General features: G+C 47.5%; 1 protein-coding gene across 1 annotated transcript; it reads left to right on the plus strand.

Annotated features, from left to right (window-relative positions):
* The first annotated feature begins 28 nt into the window (after nt 1-28).
* On the plus strand, nt 29-9,125 carry treh (trehalase (brush-border membrane glycoprotein)). The gene is made up of 15 exons (XM_064302911.1): nt 29-363; nt 1,122-1,222; nt 1,312-1,459; nt 2,069-2,156; nt 2,474-2,574; nt 3,118-3,210; nt 3,676-3,792; nt 4,128-4,250; nt 4,639-4,688; nt 5,302-5,502; nt 5,800-6,017; nt 6,335-6,446; nt 7,080-7,192; nt 7,721-7,774; nt 8,134-9,125. The coding sequence occupies exons 1-15, from the start codon at nt 284-286 to the stop codon at nt 8,269-8,271; spliced, it is 1,737 nt and encodes a 578-aa protein (XP_064158981.1). The 5' UTR covers nt 29-283; the 3' UTR covers nt 8,272-9,125.
* Nucleotides 9,126-17,915: the final 8,790 nt, after the last annotated feature.

Below are 17,915 nucleotides of genomic sequence, written 5' to 3' on the forward strand. Positions count from 1 at the left end.
TCAGCGAAAACTCCTGTACACCCGATGTACGGCAGCCCACTAATATTGTCTCGGAAATTTTTACGCATTTTTTCGAAAGACAATTAGGCAACGCCCCTGTCACTGAATATCAGCCATTTGCTGGACTTGTTAATTGTAGGCTACGTCATTATTTACACCACTGCAATCCAACTATAAACGGAACTGATGACGGCGATGCCTGGGCTATTACTAACATAATTTTAGTCGAGCGGAGGTACCTGCGCTTCTGCGGTAGCCTACGTCTAGCAACAACTTGTCCGATATGGACCGTGTAATATTTTGGACCAGCTGTTTGGCTTTCCTGCACGTGTGCAGGTGCGCTTTCCCCGCGCCCTGTGACAGGTAAGCCCCCCCGTTTGGAATCGGTTGCGGGTATTTGGATTAACCTGCTTGTTTTTACAGTTTCTCGGTTCTTGATTCTAGTGGAATTATTTGGATATCTTTAGTGAGAAAATTTGGCATGACCAAATATCTGATAGAAAGTAAATGTAACATAATCAGAGGAAGAAATTCACTTTAAGGGTTATGGATATTATATTTTAGTGTATGTTGACTGAATAAGGAATGACGGGCATTGGACTTTGAACCCGTGATTTAATTATTACCCATCATCACAGTGACAATACTTCCCCTATTCGTCTTTTCCAGACAAAGTCCTGCGTCAAAACATCGTGAAAGCCATACATAGATTTCTAAAATATATATATATATATATTTCTGGGTGGTGGGGTGTGCTGGTGATAGAATACTGAATTTATTAAGGTTAATACAATCCTTACAATAAAGAGCAAGAATTTATTACCTGCTAAGAGTGTGAAGGTTGCATTTAATGAAACCCATCAGTTGTTCTAAAGGTCAGAAATCCCATATTGCAAATGGTGGTACTCGATAAAAGCACAAGCTTGCTTCATTTGTTTTACTGCCAAATACCTGCCTTGGCTTTGGATAGGGAACTTTTGACAGAGATAGATTAGCAATAATCAGCTGTGGTGTGTGTGCGTGTGTGCGGATGTGTATGTGTGTGTGTGCGCATGTGTGTTCCTGTTTGTGTGTGTGTGTATATGTGTGCATGTATGTGTGCGTGTGTGTGTGTGTGGCAGTGAAATATACTGTACAGGTGAGCTCCTGAGACAGGTCCAGATGGCCAAACTCTTTGATGACGACAAGTACTTTGTAGACATGAAGCTGAAGGCCGCTCCCGGTAAGTCTAAATGTTCCTGTCGTCTCGGACGCCCTTTTCCCTCCGCACTGCGCTGACGTTCCCTGTCGCTGCGTCTCGGCGCTCCGCAGACGAGGTCCTGTCGGCGTTCCGGAATCTGACGTCGGGAACGCCGGGCGGAACGCCGGAGCCCTCGCGGATCCGGGAGTTCCTCGCTGCGTTCTTCGAGGAGCCCGGGACCGAGTTCGAGCGCTGGACCCCGCCCGACTGGCACGACAAGTACGCCTCGGGGCTCACGTTCAGTCAGATGCGTTGTTACAAACGCACACAAGCGCCGATTTGGGTCCATTTGGTCAAAAAAAAAAAAAAGAGTACAGCTGAGTTTGAGTTTGACTATTTCTGTCACAGAATTTGGCATCGCCTCCTGGAGCTCCAGTAAGAGTTTGATTAGTTCCTTTGACTGGGGACCCTGGTCTTTAGCCCGGGGAGCTAATCGTACCCCTTTGTTGTGTGGAGAGGCCAGGGAGGGTGCGGTTTGGACCTCCGCAGCAGACTTGCCTGTTAATTAAATATGTGCCCCAGCGAAGTCTGCTCTTAATTGTATTCATACATTCAGTCTCTCGTGATCTGCTCATTCTGTAAATGAATAAAGGACGTGTCTTACCTTTCTTAAGGTCGCAAAGAAAAGTTGGTGTTATTCCTCTACAAAAGAGTTAATGTTTGGGCTTGGTTCTCAGATTTTATTTATTTATTTATTGATTGATTGTTTGATTTATTGATTGATTTGTGGATTTATTGTTTGATTTTCTTTATTGATTGTTTGATTTGATTACTTGATTGATTTGTTGATTTATTGATTGATATGTTTATTGATTGATTGACCTGCAGGCCACAGTTCCTGTCCAGAGTGTCGGACGTGGGACTGCGCAGCTGGGCGGAGAAGCTGCACTCCCTGTGGAAGTCTCTGGGTCGGAAGGTACGGGGTTACGCGGGGCTGGGAGGTTTTCCTTATTTTCGGAACGCCGGAACGCCGGAACGCCATACGGTGGGATTTACAGCATCAGCAGCGGAGCTGTAACCTCAACTGACCGGTGATTGGCTGTGTGCTTTCGTTTGCTGTGTTTATTTTGTTTCACTACTTCAAGTGTTTGCGTTGACTCACTTACGTTTATATGGAAAACCTCGGAATCCCAAAAAAATGCGTAAATCTGCTCGTTATTTTTGTGGATGGCGAGGAAAACAGTCTCAGCACCTTGCAAACGAACCTTTCCTGTGTTTTGTGTGTGGGGGCAGATTCGTGCTGACGTGAGGGACCGTCCTGAGCTTTACTCCCAGATCTACAGCCCCCACCCCGTCATTGTTCCTGGGGGGCGCTTCCGGGAGCTCTACTACTGGTGAGTTCTGATTGGCCGTCACAGATCACAAGGTCACAGCACAAGGAGAGCCGCAGATATTCTATGCTCGAACAAGATGATCAACTCCACTGTGCCTTCTGTTCTTTAAGCATTCTTATTCTAGTACACAGAACTCAAAATCCAGTCCGGGAGGGCCACAGTGTCTGCTGGTTTTTTGGTGCGATTCAGTTAGAAGCCAATAACTGGCTAAAGACACTGTTGCCCTGTGGGACTGGAATTTGATATCCCTCCTCTAGAACATTTTATATCCCTGTTATAGAACTTTAAGGGTTGCCAACGGGTTCCCGAGCTGTCGTGGATGTTCTCTCTACAATTTCCTAATATCCCCATGTAAACCAGCACGTAAAAATGCCTTTTAGCTTCACCCATGCTAGAGCCAGAGCCTTTTGGTGTTAAGAATGCAGAGCTGACCATCTGGCTGGTGTGTAGACGATCTGCGTCGGAGCTCCCCGTAGTGATCTTTCAGGAGAAGCTCTCCTCGGGGGGAATGAAACGCGTTCTGCGTTCTCTCTCTCCGTCCAGGGACTCGTACTGGGCGATCAACGGCCTCCTGCTGTCCGAGATGAGAGAGACGGCGAGGGGAATGATCCGGAATTTCCTCGACCTTGTTGACAGGCAAGCCGCGCCAGAACACCCCCCCCCCATTATATTACATTACATTACATTAAATTACAGGCATTTAGCAGATGCTCTTATCCAGAGCGACTTACACAACTTTTTACACAGCATATACACTGCATCCATTTTTTATACTGGATATATACTGAAGCAATGCAGGTTAAGTACCTTGCTCAGGGGTACAACGGCAGTGTCCTAGCGGGGAATTGAACCTGCGACCTTTCAGTTACAAGCCCAGTTCCTTACCCACTATACTACACTGCCCCCCCCCCCCTCCCTGCCTTATATAAACCCCACTGCTTAATGGGCTGTTTGCAGCTTCAGGCGGTCTGACTGAACCGTTCTTTACTGCGAAACGTGGTCGGCCGGCAATCTGCGTTTATCAGGTTTTTAAAAGGCGTCCGGAGGCTCGTTTCTCCCTGTAATCTCTTCGTTGGCGGTTTGTGGTTTTTTTTATAACAGATACGGCTTCGTCCCGAACGGCGGCCGCGTGTACTACGAACGCCGCAGCCAGCCCCCCTTCCTGACGCTCATGGTGGAGAGTTACTACCGGGCCACCGGGGACAGAGAGTTACTCAGGCAAGAGCGTCTGCGTTACGTTCTGGGGACGGAGAGATTCCGTCAAAGATGGTTGGAGGAGCGGACAAGATGCACGCGTTGTAATGGCGGCAGCTGTTGTAATGGAGTTGTAGTTGAAATGTATTCCACCAGGGAACGTGTAACTCAGCGCATGAATATTTACAATAATATTCAAGCCCTGCGCTGGTGTAAAGGAAAACAATGATTTTGATTGCTTGCTTGAAAGCAAACTTAAGAAAAGGCTAAACTTCTAGCTAAGCTAATTAGCAGCCATTTTTATCATTCTTTTTTTTTTTTTTTTTACTGTTGAGTCAATACTTTATGTTCTTCCTCAGTGCTGCCATGCCCATTTTGGAGAGAGAGTATAGCTTCTGGATGCAGAATCGTTCCGTGACCGTGGAGAAGAACGGGACTGTGCACGTTTTAAACCAATACCGTGTCCAGGTGGGGGAACCCAGGTATGGGGGACGCTGTCCTTTCCACGTGCCTCACGTGTTCCACGGTCTGCCTGATTATTACAAAAAAACCACAGATGTCTTTGAGGTCACTAGTATCTGGCTTTATTTCTGGTCTTTCGTTCCTGCCCTCCTTCAAAGGGGCAACGAGTGCAAAATGTGTGTGTGTACATGACGATGACAACCCAAATCTCCTGCCTCTGGTTGAGACTGTTATGGTCTGAAAAAAAAACTATTTCCTGATTACTGAGAGAAAATCCAGAAGAATCACATTCCCTGTGAGCAAATAAGTTGTGACACAGACATTGTTGTGAGGGGGATAAAAATCTGGGGAAACCAGGAGCATCGACATTCTCAGTATCCGTGAGCCAATTCGTGCGCTCCCTTTCAGACCCGAGTCCTACACAGACGACCTGGAACTGGCCGAAGGATTAACGGAAGGTAAAATGGCTCCTCTCTCCTTTCCGCCTTCTGTGCTGTTGCGTGCGTTTGTTGTTAAACCGCGCTCTTGCGTTGAGATCTGAGCGCTGCTCGTGTGCGGGTGTGCGTTCAGTGTGCGGGTGTGCGTTCAGGTCCAAGTCCAGCTTGTGTGCGGGTGTGTGAGGTCATAGTCCAGCTTGTGTGCGGGTGTGTGTTGAGATCCTGAGTGCTGCACGTGTGCGGGTTGTGTGAGGTCTGGGTGCTCGTGTGCGGTTGTGTGTTGAGGTTTGGGTGCTAGTGTGCGGGTGTGTGTTGAGGTCTGGGTGCTTGTGTGCGGGTGTGTGTTGAGGTTTGGGTGCTAGTGTGCGGGTGTGTGTTGAGGTCTGAGTGCTGTGTGCGGGTGTGTGTTGAGGTCTGAGTGCTCGTGTGTGGGTGTGTGTTGAGGTCTGAGTGCTGCTCGTGTGCGGGTGTGTGTTGAGGTCTGGGTGCTCGTGTGCGGGTGTGTGTTGAGGTCTGAGTGCTCGTGTGTGGGTGTGTGTTGAGGTCTGAGTGCTGGTGTGCGGGTGTGTGTTGAGGTCTGAGTGCTCGTGTGCGGGTGTGCGTTGAGATCTGAGTGCTGCTCGTGTGCCTGCAGGGGCTCAGGAGAGCTTGTGGGCGGAGCTGAAGGCGGGGGCGGAGTCTGGCTGGGATTACTCCTCCCGCTGGTTTGTCGACGGTAATGGCGGTAATGGCGACACGCTGAAGGACACGCGGCTCAGCCACATCGTCCCCACGGACCTCAACGCCCTGCTCTGCCGCAGCGAGCGCACGCTCGCCCGCTTCTACGGCATTCTGGGTAAAGAGGAGGAGACTCAAACGCATTGCATGAACACACAACTGCATGCCTGAATGCTCGAGCATACTCACACAAACACGCACACACACACACACACACACACATATACACGCACACACAGGTACATGCACACCACACACACATACATCACACACACACACACACACACAGGTACACACACAGACGCAGGTAGATGCACACATACACACAAACGCATATACATACACACAGGTACACACACACACATTGGAAACAGCTACACTGATGTGAAAAGTCACATGACCGCCGGTCTCCCAGGTGACGCTGCAGGGGCGGAGCGTTTTGGCCAGGCCCAGCGGGCACGGCTGCAGGCAGTGGAGGCCGTCCTGTGGGACCCGGAGAGGGGCGTCTGGCTGGACCACAACCTGCTGACCAACACCCGCCACCCCGCCTTCTACCCCTCCAACCTGGCACCTTTATGGGCACAGTGCTTATCCCAGCCTGCCATGGGAGAGCGGGCACTGAAATACCTGCAGGTATGCCACCTCCCTTACCTGCAGGTACTCTACCTCTTAGCTGCAGGTACACCACCTCCCTTACCTGCAGCTACTCTACCTCTCTTACCTGCAGCTACTCTACCTCTCTTACCTGCAGCTATGCTTGCTCCCTTACCTGCAGGTACCTTTTTTTAATGGGTGGACCTACAATGCCTTGTGAGTTACTGACTTGAACCAGTGAACAAATGTTTTGCCCTCTGAAGCAAGCCAATGATTGGTTCAGTTTGGTGACTGACAGCAGATGTTGCTCCACCCCCTCCTGCCGTCTCCTCACCCTCACCCTGTCCCGTCACCAGGAGAGTGGGGCTCTGCAGTATCCAAACGGCGTCCCGACATCGCTGAAGAACAGCGGGCAGCAGTGGGACCTGCCCAACGCCTGGCCCCCCCTCCAACACATGCTGATTGAGGGTACGCCTTAACCCTCTCAACCCCTCCCCCCTCCCCTGTCCCCCTACCCCCCTCCACAGAGGCGCTTCTCAATCCCTCCTCTAATTAAGGGACACTGCACAATTTGGCTGAGGTTTTTTAAAAAATTATTAACCATTAAAGGATTAACAAAGGAGAAATACAAAAACGTTTTTTTTTTTTTTTTTATATTTGAGTCTGAAATTAGCTTAGTAAATTCCACAGGGATATAAAACCACTTCAGCCAATTAGTCTTTTATGAGAACTGCTTTTTATGAAAAATAATTGACCTACTGGAAAGATTCAGTATTTTTTCATTTTGTTTTGCTTTGAAGAACCATGTTTAGAATAGAGGTTAACAGACTGTCTACCTTCTTAAAAGGTAAAGGTGAATATGTTTGTAAATAATCTCACACTCTGCACTCTCTTGGTGGTCTCTTGGGATTCAATAAACACATTTTTAAAACACTTCTAACAAGGTGGGCCATCAGATCACTGTTGTAAAAACGCTGCTTCAACTCAGAACAAATTTTTTTATTTTTTAAAGTGAAAATGTTGCATTCAACCGAAAACAAAGTGATTTTGGGATTCAAACCCGTAACCCCCCACTTACCCCCCTGTATCCCCCATCCCCAGGTCTGTGGAGGCTCCCCTCAGAGAAAGCCAAGGAGGTGGCCTTTGATCTCGCCCAGAGGTGGATCAGCACGAACTGGAAGGCCTACCTAAAATACGAAGCCATGTTTGAGAAGGTGAGACTGTGGCAAGGCCGTTTGTGTCTGTGAGCAGGGTGTGCATATATAGCGCTGGTGCATGTGCACATGCATGAGCACATCTGGAGGGGTGGAGGGGTGGGGGGGGGGGCGTGTGTGTCGTGTGGAAAGTGCTGCCTGTGGTGTGGCTCATTTAAATAAAATAATAATAATTAGCCTGCTTCTCTGAAAGTTCCCTTTTTGGCATACATAACACACACACACACACACACACACACAATCACTATAAAAAAAATTCAATTGAGACCTCATTGCATGGGTAACTTCCTTTAATGAGGGGACAAAAAGGATTCAAATGAGGTGTTCTGCTGTTCCTTCCGCAGGTTCACTACCATTTTTTCTCATTAAACTAAGTTATCCATGCAGTAAAGGTGTGTGTGTGTGAGAGAGTTTGTGTGTGTGTGTGTGTGTGTGAGAGAGAGTTGTGTGTGTGTGTGCATGTGTGTATATAGTCTCAGAAAAATAGCACTTGCTGAAACTTTTTTCTCTTTGTCATGTCTTCTGCAGTACGATGTTACTGGCGATGGCAAACCAGGTGGAGGAGGGGAGTATGAGGTTCAGGTAGGCCATTTTGTCTGTTAGCAAGGCAACAGCAACGGCTGTTTTTACTAGCAATCTGATCTGGGTCAAATGCATATTTGTAACTCTTTTATTCTTTAAATGCTGGTTAAATCCTCCTCCAGATGTCTGAGAATTTAACTAAACATGATACACCATACAAAAATTCATATTTAAACACATTATACCCAGTGTTGATGATTTTTTTTGTCAGAGGTCATAAAAGTATTTGACCTAGGTCTGTTATTAACGTGAGTACAGTTCAGTGTCTGTAATTGCTGCAGTTTCTTCTCTTACTCATTGGCTGACACTTGGGACGCCACCTCACCTCTGATTGGCTCTCGTGTTTTATCCTTGTGTAGCTGGGGTTTGGCTGGACCAATGGGGTGGCCCTGCAGCTCCTGGACCAGTTTGGTGACAGGCTGATATCAGCCTCTGCCGGTTTGGGCTTCAGCTTTGGTGTGGTGGTCTTCTGCGGTGGCCTCCTTGCTGTTTTATGAGCTACGGCTGACCGGAGTATGACTGCATTCGGACGCAATGGTACAAACACAGCTAACTGGAGTATGACCGCATTAAAACACAGCTAACCGGAGTATGACCACATTCAAACACAGCTATCCGGAGTAGGACTACATTCAAACACAGCTATCCGGAGTAGGACTACATTCAAACACAGCTATCCGGAGTATGACCGCATTCAAACACAGCTATCTGGAGTAGGACTACATTCAAACACAGCTATCCGGAGTAGGACTACATTCAAACACAGCTATCTGGAGTAGGACTACATTCAAACACAGCTATCCGGAGTAGGACTACATTCAAACACAGCTAACCGGAGTATGACCACATTCAAACACAGCTATCCGGAGTAGGACTACATTCAAACACAGCTATCCGGAGTAGGACTACATTCAAACACAGCTAACCGGAGTATGACCGCATTCAAACACAGCTAACCGGAGTATGACCACATTCAAACACAGCTAACCGGAGTATGACCACATTCAAACACAGCTATCCGGAGTATGACTGCATTCAAACGCCCCAAACGCTGAATTGTTCCCTCTATGAGCCAGCACGTTCTGTCTCCTTCCCTCAAAATCCCTTTGGCTTATGTGACCACTTAATTATTCTGGCGAACATCACAAAGCTTTTCATTTGATTAAATTTTCTGGAGTTTTGGAAATTTTCTTTTATTTTGGGCATTTCTTTTTCTGAGCAGGTTTTTTATTATTTTCTTTCTTGCGCAGAATGTATGAGGTATTATTCTGAGGGCTTTTTGAAGATAGGCTTTAAAAATATATATATATATTCAGGGTTGAAAGATGAATAAATAAAAATCAATAAAATATTTCCTGACTGTGTTTTGGGTGATGAAGCGCAAGGTTCTGGTTTCCCGGCTGGATTATTCCGCAGTCTGTCTCCGGGAGAAGTGCTGAGATCAAAGGGCCAACAACAGCTGTTAATGCGAAAGTGTGGCTGTGCGCACTGTCATCGCTTCCCACTCAAAGCATTCAGTCTGCAGTGCTGTCGCCCTGCTGCTTATGAGAGGGAAAAGATCGGAAAGCACTTTAATGGAAAGCCGTGCCTGGGTCTAGGCACGGCTTTATAGCTCAGGAGGTAAGAGCGGTTGTCTGGCAGTCGGGGGGTTGCCAGTTCGATCCCCCGCCCTGTCAAAGTGTCCCTGAGCAAGACACCTAACCCCTAATTGCTCCCAACGAGCAGATTGGTACCTTGCATGGCAGCCATGTGAGTGTGTGTGTGTGTGTGAATGGGTGAATCAATTGTAAAAGTGCTATATAAATGCAGCCCATTTACCATTTGTTGTGTATGGTAATTTTGTCCCCTAGAAAGGAAAAAGTAACACCTGTACCTTCCAAGATTTAGTCAAATAGCAATTTATTGACATAGTAAATATAGTCTCCTTTGCTGTAGGAGACATGCAGTACAGTAAAGGAGACTAAAGGAGACTGTTGCCATGCAACAGTGTTATTAGTGCCCATAGTACTTAGTGCTGCCCTGTAAGCTCTATTTTTGCGTTTACTGTGGTTTTACAGTATGGAGAGAGTGCAGGGGTGCCACCAGGGATTTTGGGCCCGGTGAAAAGATCCAACTTTGGGCCCCGCCACCCCAGGAAATCCAACGTTCTAATATTTTATGAGGGCCCATGTCCGGGGCCGTAGAATCATCCTAACTTCTGACAGAAAGAAAGAACTGACGCAAAGCCATTTGGGGTCACTGACGAGTAGCCGTTAATACATATTTATCTCAGAGGTAGCAAAAGCATCAGCCTGCAACTTACAGTGCCATAGTTAAAGGCAAGAGGGAGATGGAGATTGCTGTTCTTCAAGTAGCAAGTGGCTTTGTCCATATAATTATAGATGTAGCGTAGGTGGTGCTGGTAATGGTAGTAATGCTACGAGTTCAGCATCACTTTTAAAGCGTTTTTGTTTTCGGGCTGTAGCAGAGGGTAGAGGAGTGGCACACGTTCATTATGTCCATCTCTGGGGTCCAAAAAGCTGCATGCAGAAAATGTGGTCACCATGGAACAGTGGGTAATGAGATTGGCATTTTCATTGGGCCAATGAGATGAGAATGTTTGGGATCCTGAAAATGAAATACTCTGCTCAGCCACAGGGGGGCAGCAGAGCTCTGTGAAACGTACCATCATGTCATGTTTCAGCAAAGCCACTCATGTTCAGGTGATGGAGGGGGAAAAAAACCCACACGATCGATGCAGCGAAGTCTGCCCTTGTTTGCCAAAGTGGTAAAATCATCTTCTCTGTGACCTATGGCTGACATTTACAAGATACTCTTCAAGGCAAAGAGGAGGCCAGTACAATCTCGCAGCCTGGGCCAAGACCAGCCGTGTAAACGCGTCTCAGAATGCCTGATTTAAGATCTAAGATCAGGTATACCCTTTCCATATTCTAACCTTGTCCATTATGAGCTGAAAGGCCAAACTATTCCGAGGTCAGCCCTCCTACGCTGATAGGTTGTTAGTGACCAGGGCCTGTGTTCTGCGCTGATGTCTGGTCTTGGATGAGGGTTTCTCTGCACACATTAATAACCGGATAATTATGAGTTGAATGCGCATAACTAAGTTCAGGTCAACTAGGTCAGACATTTAGATCCGTGACCAGCACCTGTATTCATAAAGTGTTTTAGAGCTGCAGAGACAGACCAGCGCCTGTATTCATAAAGTTTCATACTTGACATGTGACATCTTTTTGGGAGACATCCTTCCCCACTTCACCTTGCATTGTATACATATCATAGTATTACCCATCCATGCATACAGCCAAATATTTACTGAAACAACACAGATTAATGTGTTAATGGCTTCACCGGCTTTGCATCACTCAGGAATCGAACCCGTAAGCCCTTTGGTTGCAGGCCCATTCCTTAAACCACTGGGCTACTCCTGCGACACTTCTGCACAGAATGTAATCGCAGAGGTCTGCGACACACTCAGAATTTGTGAGCGTGTGTGTGCGTTCGTGCACGCGTGCTTATGCACACCCCGGTGACATCACAGCTGAGTCCCGCAGCGTTATTGGGTTTTCTTTAGTGGCCGAACGTACAGCATTAATGATGAAGCCGTAGGCCTGCAGGGGTAAGGACAGGATATGATGTAATGGGGGCTTCAGAGTGATGTTCACAGACTGACACTGACTGCACGCAGGGCACACTGCTGCAGCGTGAGGCACTTCCTGTCACACCCTGGAACAGGGCGGGGGTGAAGGGCAGCACTCAGAGGGGGTGAGGTAAGTGTGAAGGAGAGGGAGAGATGGAGAGGGGACGGAGGAGAGGGGAGAGATGGGGGAGGTGAGTGATGGAGGGCAGAGAAGGAGATGGAGGGGGTGTTTGAGAGAGAGGGAGAGTGAGAGTGAGAGAGTGGGAGAGAGATGGAGAGAGGGAGAAATGAAGAGAGAGGGAGGGAGGGAGGGGAGAGATGTGGGGGATGAATGACGGAGAGCAGGAGAGGATGGAGGGGGTGTTTGAGAGAGAGGGAGAGCGAGAGTGAGAGAGTGGGAGAGAGATGAGAGAGAGAAAGGGAGAGATAGAGAGAGGGAGAAATGAAGAGAGAGAGAGAGGGAGGGAGGGGAGAGATGTGGGGGATGAGTGACGGAGGGCAGAGAAGGAAATGGAGGTGGTGTTGGAGAGAGAGAAAGGGAGAGAGAAGGAGAGAGAGAGAAATGTGTTCTTCACGGCTGCCCAGATGGTGTACCAGATGAGGAAGGACGAATGGGTGAGCATTAAAGACAGGGCAGACAGGAAAAGAACTGTGTGTGTGTGTGTGAGTGTGTGTGTGTCTGTGTGTGTGTGAGAGTGTGTGTGTGAGTGTGTGTGTGTGTGTGTGTGTGTGTGTGTGTGTGTGTGTCTGTGTGTGTGTGTGTGTGTGTTTGACTATGCATGTGTGTGTATTTCAATCTGAGAATGTGTGTGTGTGTGGGAGGTTGTTTGTGTGCACGTGTGTGTGTGTGTGTGTGTGTGAGGTTCATTGTGTGTGTGGGAGGGTGTGTGTTTGTGTGTGTGTGTGGGAGGATGTTTGTGTGTATGTGTGTGTGTGTGGGAGGGAGTGTGTGTGTATTTGTGCATGAGACCTAGCGAGAACACAGCCAGTGTACATATAAAACAAGCGTTTTGGAGCCCTTCCAAGGTAAAGGCTTGAAAATGAATTGTTCTGAAGCCAGTTGGAAACAATCTCTGGATTCATCGGGAAGAAAAATGACAGTGCGGCTCAGGCTGAAATATTCATCCTTTTTGCAGAGTGATGTGTGTGTGTGTGTGTGTGTGTGCATGGGCATGTGTGTAAGTGTGTGTGTGTGCATGCATGCGTGTGCTTGAATGAGTGTGTGCCTGTGTGTGCGTGCGTGCATGCGTGTGTTTGAATGAGTGTGTGTGTGCGTGTGTGCATGCGTGCATGCGTGTGTTTGAATGAGTGTGTCTGTGTGTGTGCGTGTGTGCATGCATGTGTTTGAATGAGTGTGTGTCTGTGTGCATGCATGCGAGTGCAAGGGAGGGAGGGATCATGTGGAGGATGGCTCAGTGCCAGGGGTTTGCAGGAGAGCAGAGATTTTACCGCTTGCTTGCTTGTTTAATCTTTTGCCTTCTGTTTAAAACAGTAAGGTCATCTGAGAAACTCCAGTCCCACTTTAACCCAGTCTAACAACCAGTGGGAATAAAGGATGGGAATTTTGTCCCCTAGAAAGGAAGCAGTAATACCTGTACTTCCAAGATTTAGTCAAATAGCAATTCATTGACGGAGCAAATATAGTCTCTTTTACTGTAGGAGACATGCAGTACAGTAAGGGAGAATGCACGGGATTTCATGACCAATCAAAGGTGCTCAAATTTTACAGGAGTCACCCGGTGTAGAGGTCCAGTTTGGTGGTTTGACATGAGCAGCAGGGTTAACACAGTCTCTGTCTTTCTGTAGATAAGTGCCTCCTGACCTTTACCTGCTGTTCTGATGCAGAACCTTGTGTAAGAGCCTGGAATACGCTTCCAAAATCGTTGCATCATTTTCCTGCCGCCTGCGGTTTATGGAGTTTGTGGACATTTTGTGTTTCCTTCTTGTATTCGTGTATTTGGGCGGCAGTGTAGCATGATGGGTAAGGACAGTTCGCCAGTCCATTCACTCACACACTCATACCTGGGGGCAATTTAGATTCTCCAGTGCACCTAAACTGCATGTAGTTTGGGCTGTGGGAGGAAAACCACGCGGACACGCGGAGAACACGCAAACTCCGCACAGAAGGGCCACCGGCGGGATTCGAACCCGGGACCCACTGCTCGGCTGTGTCTCCTACTGTCACTGCCACTACCACTGCCATCTTCCATTAAAGTATTAACCAAGCGCTCACTCATTTAGCTTCAGCTGTTCTAGCAGTCTTATGTTACCTTACGCTTGCCTTACAACAGCCGCCTGAGTTTTTTTTTTTTTTTTGCACGTTCTGCCGTCTTTAGAGGTAGAAGTGTGCATTCCCCCCCCCCCATCCCAAAAGCTTCTGCTTTTAAACATCTGAATTAATTTTTTTAAAGAACTGGCATTCGACAGAAGAATGTGATAATTGACACTCAATTTGAGGAGACGTTCTCTTGTTGGGCTTGAAGGCTTTAATTAACACTTGTTTGATGTGTAGCTGACTGTTAACAGACCCCCCCCTCCCCACCCCACCTCTGTTTTGGCAAATGTTAGTGAGATCTCAGAGGGTGCTTTGATCACGCCTGTTGCAGTTTGATTTAATTTAAGTGAAAAGTGTGGAGAGACAGTTACGAGTCCCCCTGCATTGCGACGGGAGACTCCCAACACTCGACGAATATTTCAACGGCTCCCTGCTTTGACTGATGGAGGCAAGATCTGGAGAGTGATCTGCTCACCGCTCGCCAAGCGGTGTGTGTTTACTTTTACTTTAACCCTTCACGGTGTGAGGTCACAACTATGCGATTAGAGTGTTCTCAGCTGAACATTCTGACGCTGATGTCACAATCACTGCTGGTAACTGAAAGCAGGGGAGTTCCAGAACACTGACTTTGAATTTTGAAAAAAATTTTCCAAAAAAAAAAAAACCCTACAGTTCTAAAAGGTTAAATCTGGTTATAATTAGCCCGCATTCAAATCAGGCTGCTACTGGTCTGCCTTTAAATACTGCTGTTATTGTTGTGGCTGTTATATGGGGGCAGCCAAAATGTAATTAATTCAGCATCTCCAGTCTATAGAAGCTGATAGACTCTTCTGTCATCTGATCCTCTTTTAACATTAGGGGGGAGTCAGGCCTCATTGCCCTGACCCCCCCCCCCCCACCCACCCATGCCACCCATGTGATCTGTGACTCCGCTCCCCTGAGATTGTAGTGGAAAGACCTCCCTAGTGTGTGTCTCCTCTACGTGGGCCCACACTAACGGAAAATGAGACTCATTGGTGGACTTGGTTGAGGAAGCCGTCTGTGAGACAAGGCTGTAAAAGACTGGAGTAGGCCTCTGCAGCATAGCCCAGTGGGGGGCGCTTCTGATTGGACGAGAGTAAAGAACCTCTACAGCATCGCCCAGTGGGGGAGCGCTTCTGATTGGACGAGAGTAAAGAACCTCTACAGCATCGCCCAGTGGGGGAGCACTTCTGATTGGATGAGAGTACAGGACCTCTTCAGCATCGCCCAGTGGGGGAGCGCTTCTGATTGGACGAGAGTGAAGGACCTCTTCATTCCAGCTGAACACAGGCCCTCTGACCTGCTTTTCATCTTTAATTATGTTTTAATTAGCATATCACACACGTACACACGCACAGACACACACACTCTCATATACGCTCGCAGAGCTTGTATGCACACGTGCGCGCACACACACACACACACACACACACACACACTGTCATATCCGTTCACAGTCCTTGCCCACATGCACACACACACACATACACACACTCATATGCATTCACGCACACAGTTTCCCCCTCCAGCTTATCTCTCTTGAGACCCATTAGTCCAGCAGAACCTATTTTAAGAGCTCTGTATGAGAGAAACACACTTCCCCTATTTCTGTCAGCTTCAGGGTCTGTGGTATATGCATGTATAGACCAAAAATGGCTGCCAAAATGCCTTTTTTGGTACTCTTTCTGGAGCCTGCATGGGGTGGGAGGGACGGAGGGAGGGAGTGTAGGGGCACTGTTTTCAATACGCCGAATTTCCCTTGGGTCTGTCAAGTGTTCTGCTCTAGGTCAAAGCACATGGCAGAGCCTGGTTTCTTGGTCTAGCACTGTTATTCTAGCGATGTCATGTGCATTTACTTGGAGTGAGAGCATCTGTGAAGTGCCGGGTTGCTAAAGGATTCATTGGACCAGACTCTTATTTTTTGTCTTAAAAAATTTTTTTTTTTTTTACTGCCCGTCACTTATGTTTAAGCCAATCGGGACAAGGCTGTCTGCCAAACGATGGGGGCAATGTCAGGGATCGGAGCTCTCCTCGTCTCCTTAACTCTTCATCACTGAGAAACAGGCTGAGGCGGTCGGCGGTGTGGCGGTATAGGAGCTTCACAATGGCGCCTGCCTTCATAATGGATCGTTTGCACTTTGTAGCACGTTAGCACGTTAGCGGTGTTAGCTATTCTGCTCTCAGGCTGGAAGCAGAGGCCCTGTGTCCTATCTGTCTGTCTATCATCTGTCTACCTGTCTGTCTATTTATCCGTCAGTCTGTCTGTCTACCTGTCTCTCTACTCACTCACTGACTTATTGATTTATTTATGACATATGGAGCTGGTAATGGCATTGTGGATATGAAAATAGTCCAAAAAACCTTTTCAGACTGGCCTCTGATCCTGTTTGACTGGCAATAGTGAAATCCCCAATTTGACAGTAGGAGGCATATAGGGTGACACATTCAGCTATTTAACTGATGAGTAGTATTACTGAAAATGTATATTTACAAGGGGGAATTTACTACCGAACAGAAAAAATTAATGTTCAAACATGGTTGTGTGTTATTGAGTCATTTATTTATAATGAGAGAGTGTTAGTTCCAATGGAAGTTTCTTTTGTCATTTTCATTTTTCATGGTGGAAATGAGCTATGTCCATATGACTAATCGCTGCTTTTCAGTCTCTGAATGATCTCATGCTATTTCAGGGTTGTGTTATTAGTATATTATTAGCATGTTATTAGCATGTAACACATGTAACTCCCCAGGGTGTAAATGATGGATTCGTGTTTCGCAGAGAAACTATTAGAAAGTTTCACCTAAAAAAATAAAAAATAAAGAAATAGAAAGCAAGTTAAAGATAATGCCCAGTGTGAAGAAGACACACATCTTATTTTCTTATCTTTTTATATTTTACTCTCATTTTTTCACTTTAAATATCGCTTTCCCACGTTCCGTCGTTTTGTTCTTTCCTGGTTTTGCCTTTCTCCTGGTGTTCACACGTCCTTCATCCCTTGCTTTTTTCCCCTCCTCCTCTCCCTTATTCCCTGGTGTTCCTCCATTGCATTTTTGGCATAAATCACCCTTGATAAGCAGGGATGAGCGGGTCCTTCGTCCGAAATGCCAGGGCCGTCACTCTTCCTGGGGGGGGGGGGGGGTCCTGGGGGGGTCCTGGGTGAGTCCTGGGTCCTCCAGTGTTGTGCCAGTGGCGTTGGTGGAGAGGGTGAGAGTTATGCATCCTGGCAGACTGGTCCTATTTTGGAAAATGCCACCGTGGGGGTGGGGGGGGGGAGGGGGGAAGGGAGGACTCTCCTCTCATCTGACCTTTGGGGGGGGGGGGGGCTGTGCAGAGTGGCTCTGATTCTCCTTCAGGGGCATTTCTGCGGCGGGGTACGGACTGAATTTTGTACGCCTGGTAGGGGAGAGACAGCCCCTCTCGGAGTAGCAGGAGAATGTGTATCGGGTATAGCATGTGTAGCGGGTGCAGCGGGTATAGCATGTGTAGCATGTGTAGCGGGTGTAGCGGGTATAGCATGTGTACGGGTGTAACGGGTACAGCATTTGTATAGGGTGTAGCTTGTATAGCAGGTGTAGCAGGTATAGCATGTGTAGCGGGTGTGTGAGCAGGTATGGATGTCATGTGTAGCAGGTGTACGAGTGTAGCATGTGTACGATGAGCATGTGTAGCTTGGCTGTTCGCTAGTGAGCACGGAGGGTGGTAAGCGAAGGTCTTGTAGCAGTTACCATGACAACAGTCTGGCGAGCAACCCTCAATTAAAATAAGGAGTGTGCCTGGGTGGGGATTGCTCAGCTGACGTAGCAGCGTGTGCTATGGAATCTCTGGGCGAGTGAGCGGGTTCAAATCCCTCCTGAGACTCTAGCAGGACTCTAAATGTGCGCGCCCATAGCTGTGAGAGCGGCAAATCAGCAGGTTTTAGCTGGACGGAGTGCGTTTCTAAACCGTGTAATCCAGGTTTTCCACGAACTGGGGCATCGTAGCCCTCCCCACCCCTCGTTTGGGAGCAGTTTTTTTTTTTTTTTTTTTTTTTTTTTTTTTTTTTTTTTTTTTTTTTTTTTTTTTTTTTTTTTTTAGCATGTATCGGTGTAGCAGGTATAGCATGTGTATCGGGTGTAGCATGTGTAGTAGGGTGTAGCAGGTAGTATGGTATCGGTGTAGCATGTGTATCGGGTGTAGCAGGTATAGCATGTGTATCGGGTGTAGCATG

This window comes from Anguilla rostrata, chromosome 12, assembly GCF_018555375.3.
Source record: "Anguilla rostrata isolate EN2019 chromosome 12, ASM1855537v3, whole genome shotgun sequence".
NCBI classification, from domain to species: Eukaryota; Metazoa; Chordata; class Actinopteri; order Anguilliformes; family Anguillidae; genus Anguilla; species Anguilla rostrata.

Coding starts and splice junctions, on each gene's coding strand:
- treh (XM_064302911.1), top strand. CDS start 284: ATGGACCGTGTAATATTTTGGACCAGCTGTTTGGCTTTCCTGCACGTG. Junction 2,575..3,117: donor TTCCGGGAGCTCTACTACTG/GTGAGTTCTGAT, acceptor CTCTCCGTCCAG/GGACTCGTACTGGGCGATCA. Junction 6,447..7,079: donor CCAACACATGCTGATTGAGG/GTACGCCTTAAC, acceptor CCCCATCCCCAG/GTCTGTGGAGGCTCCCCTCA.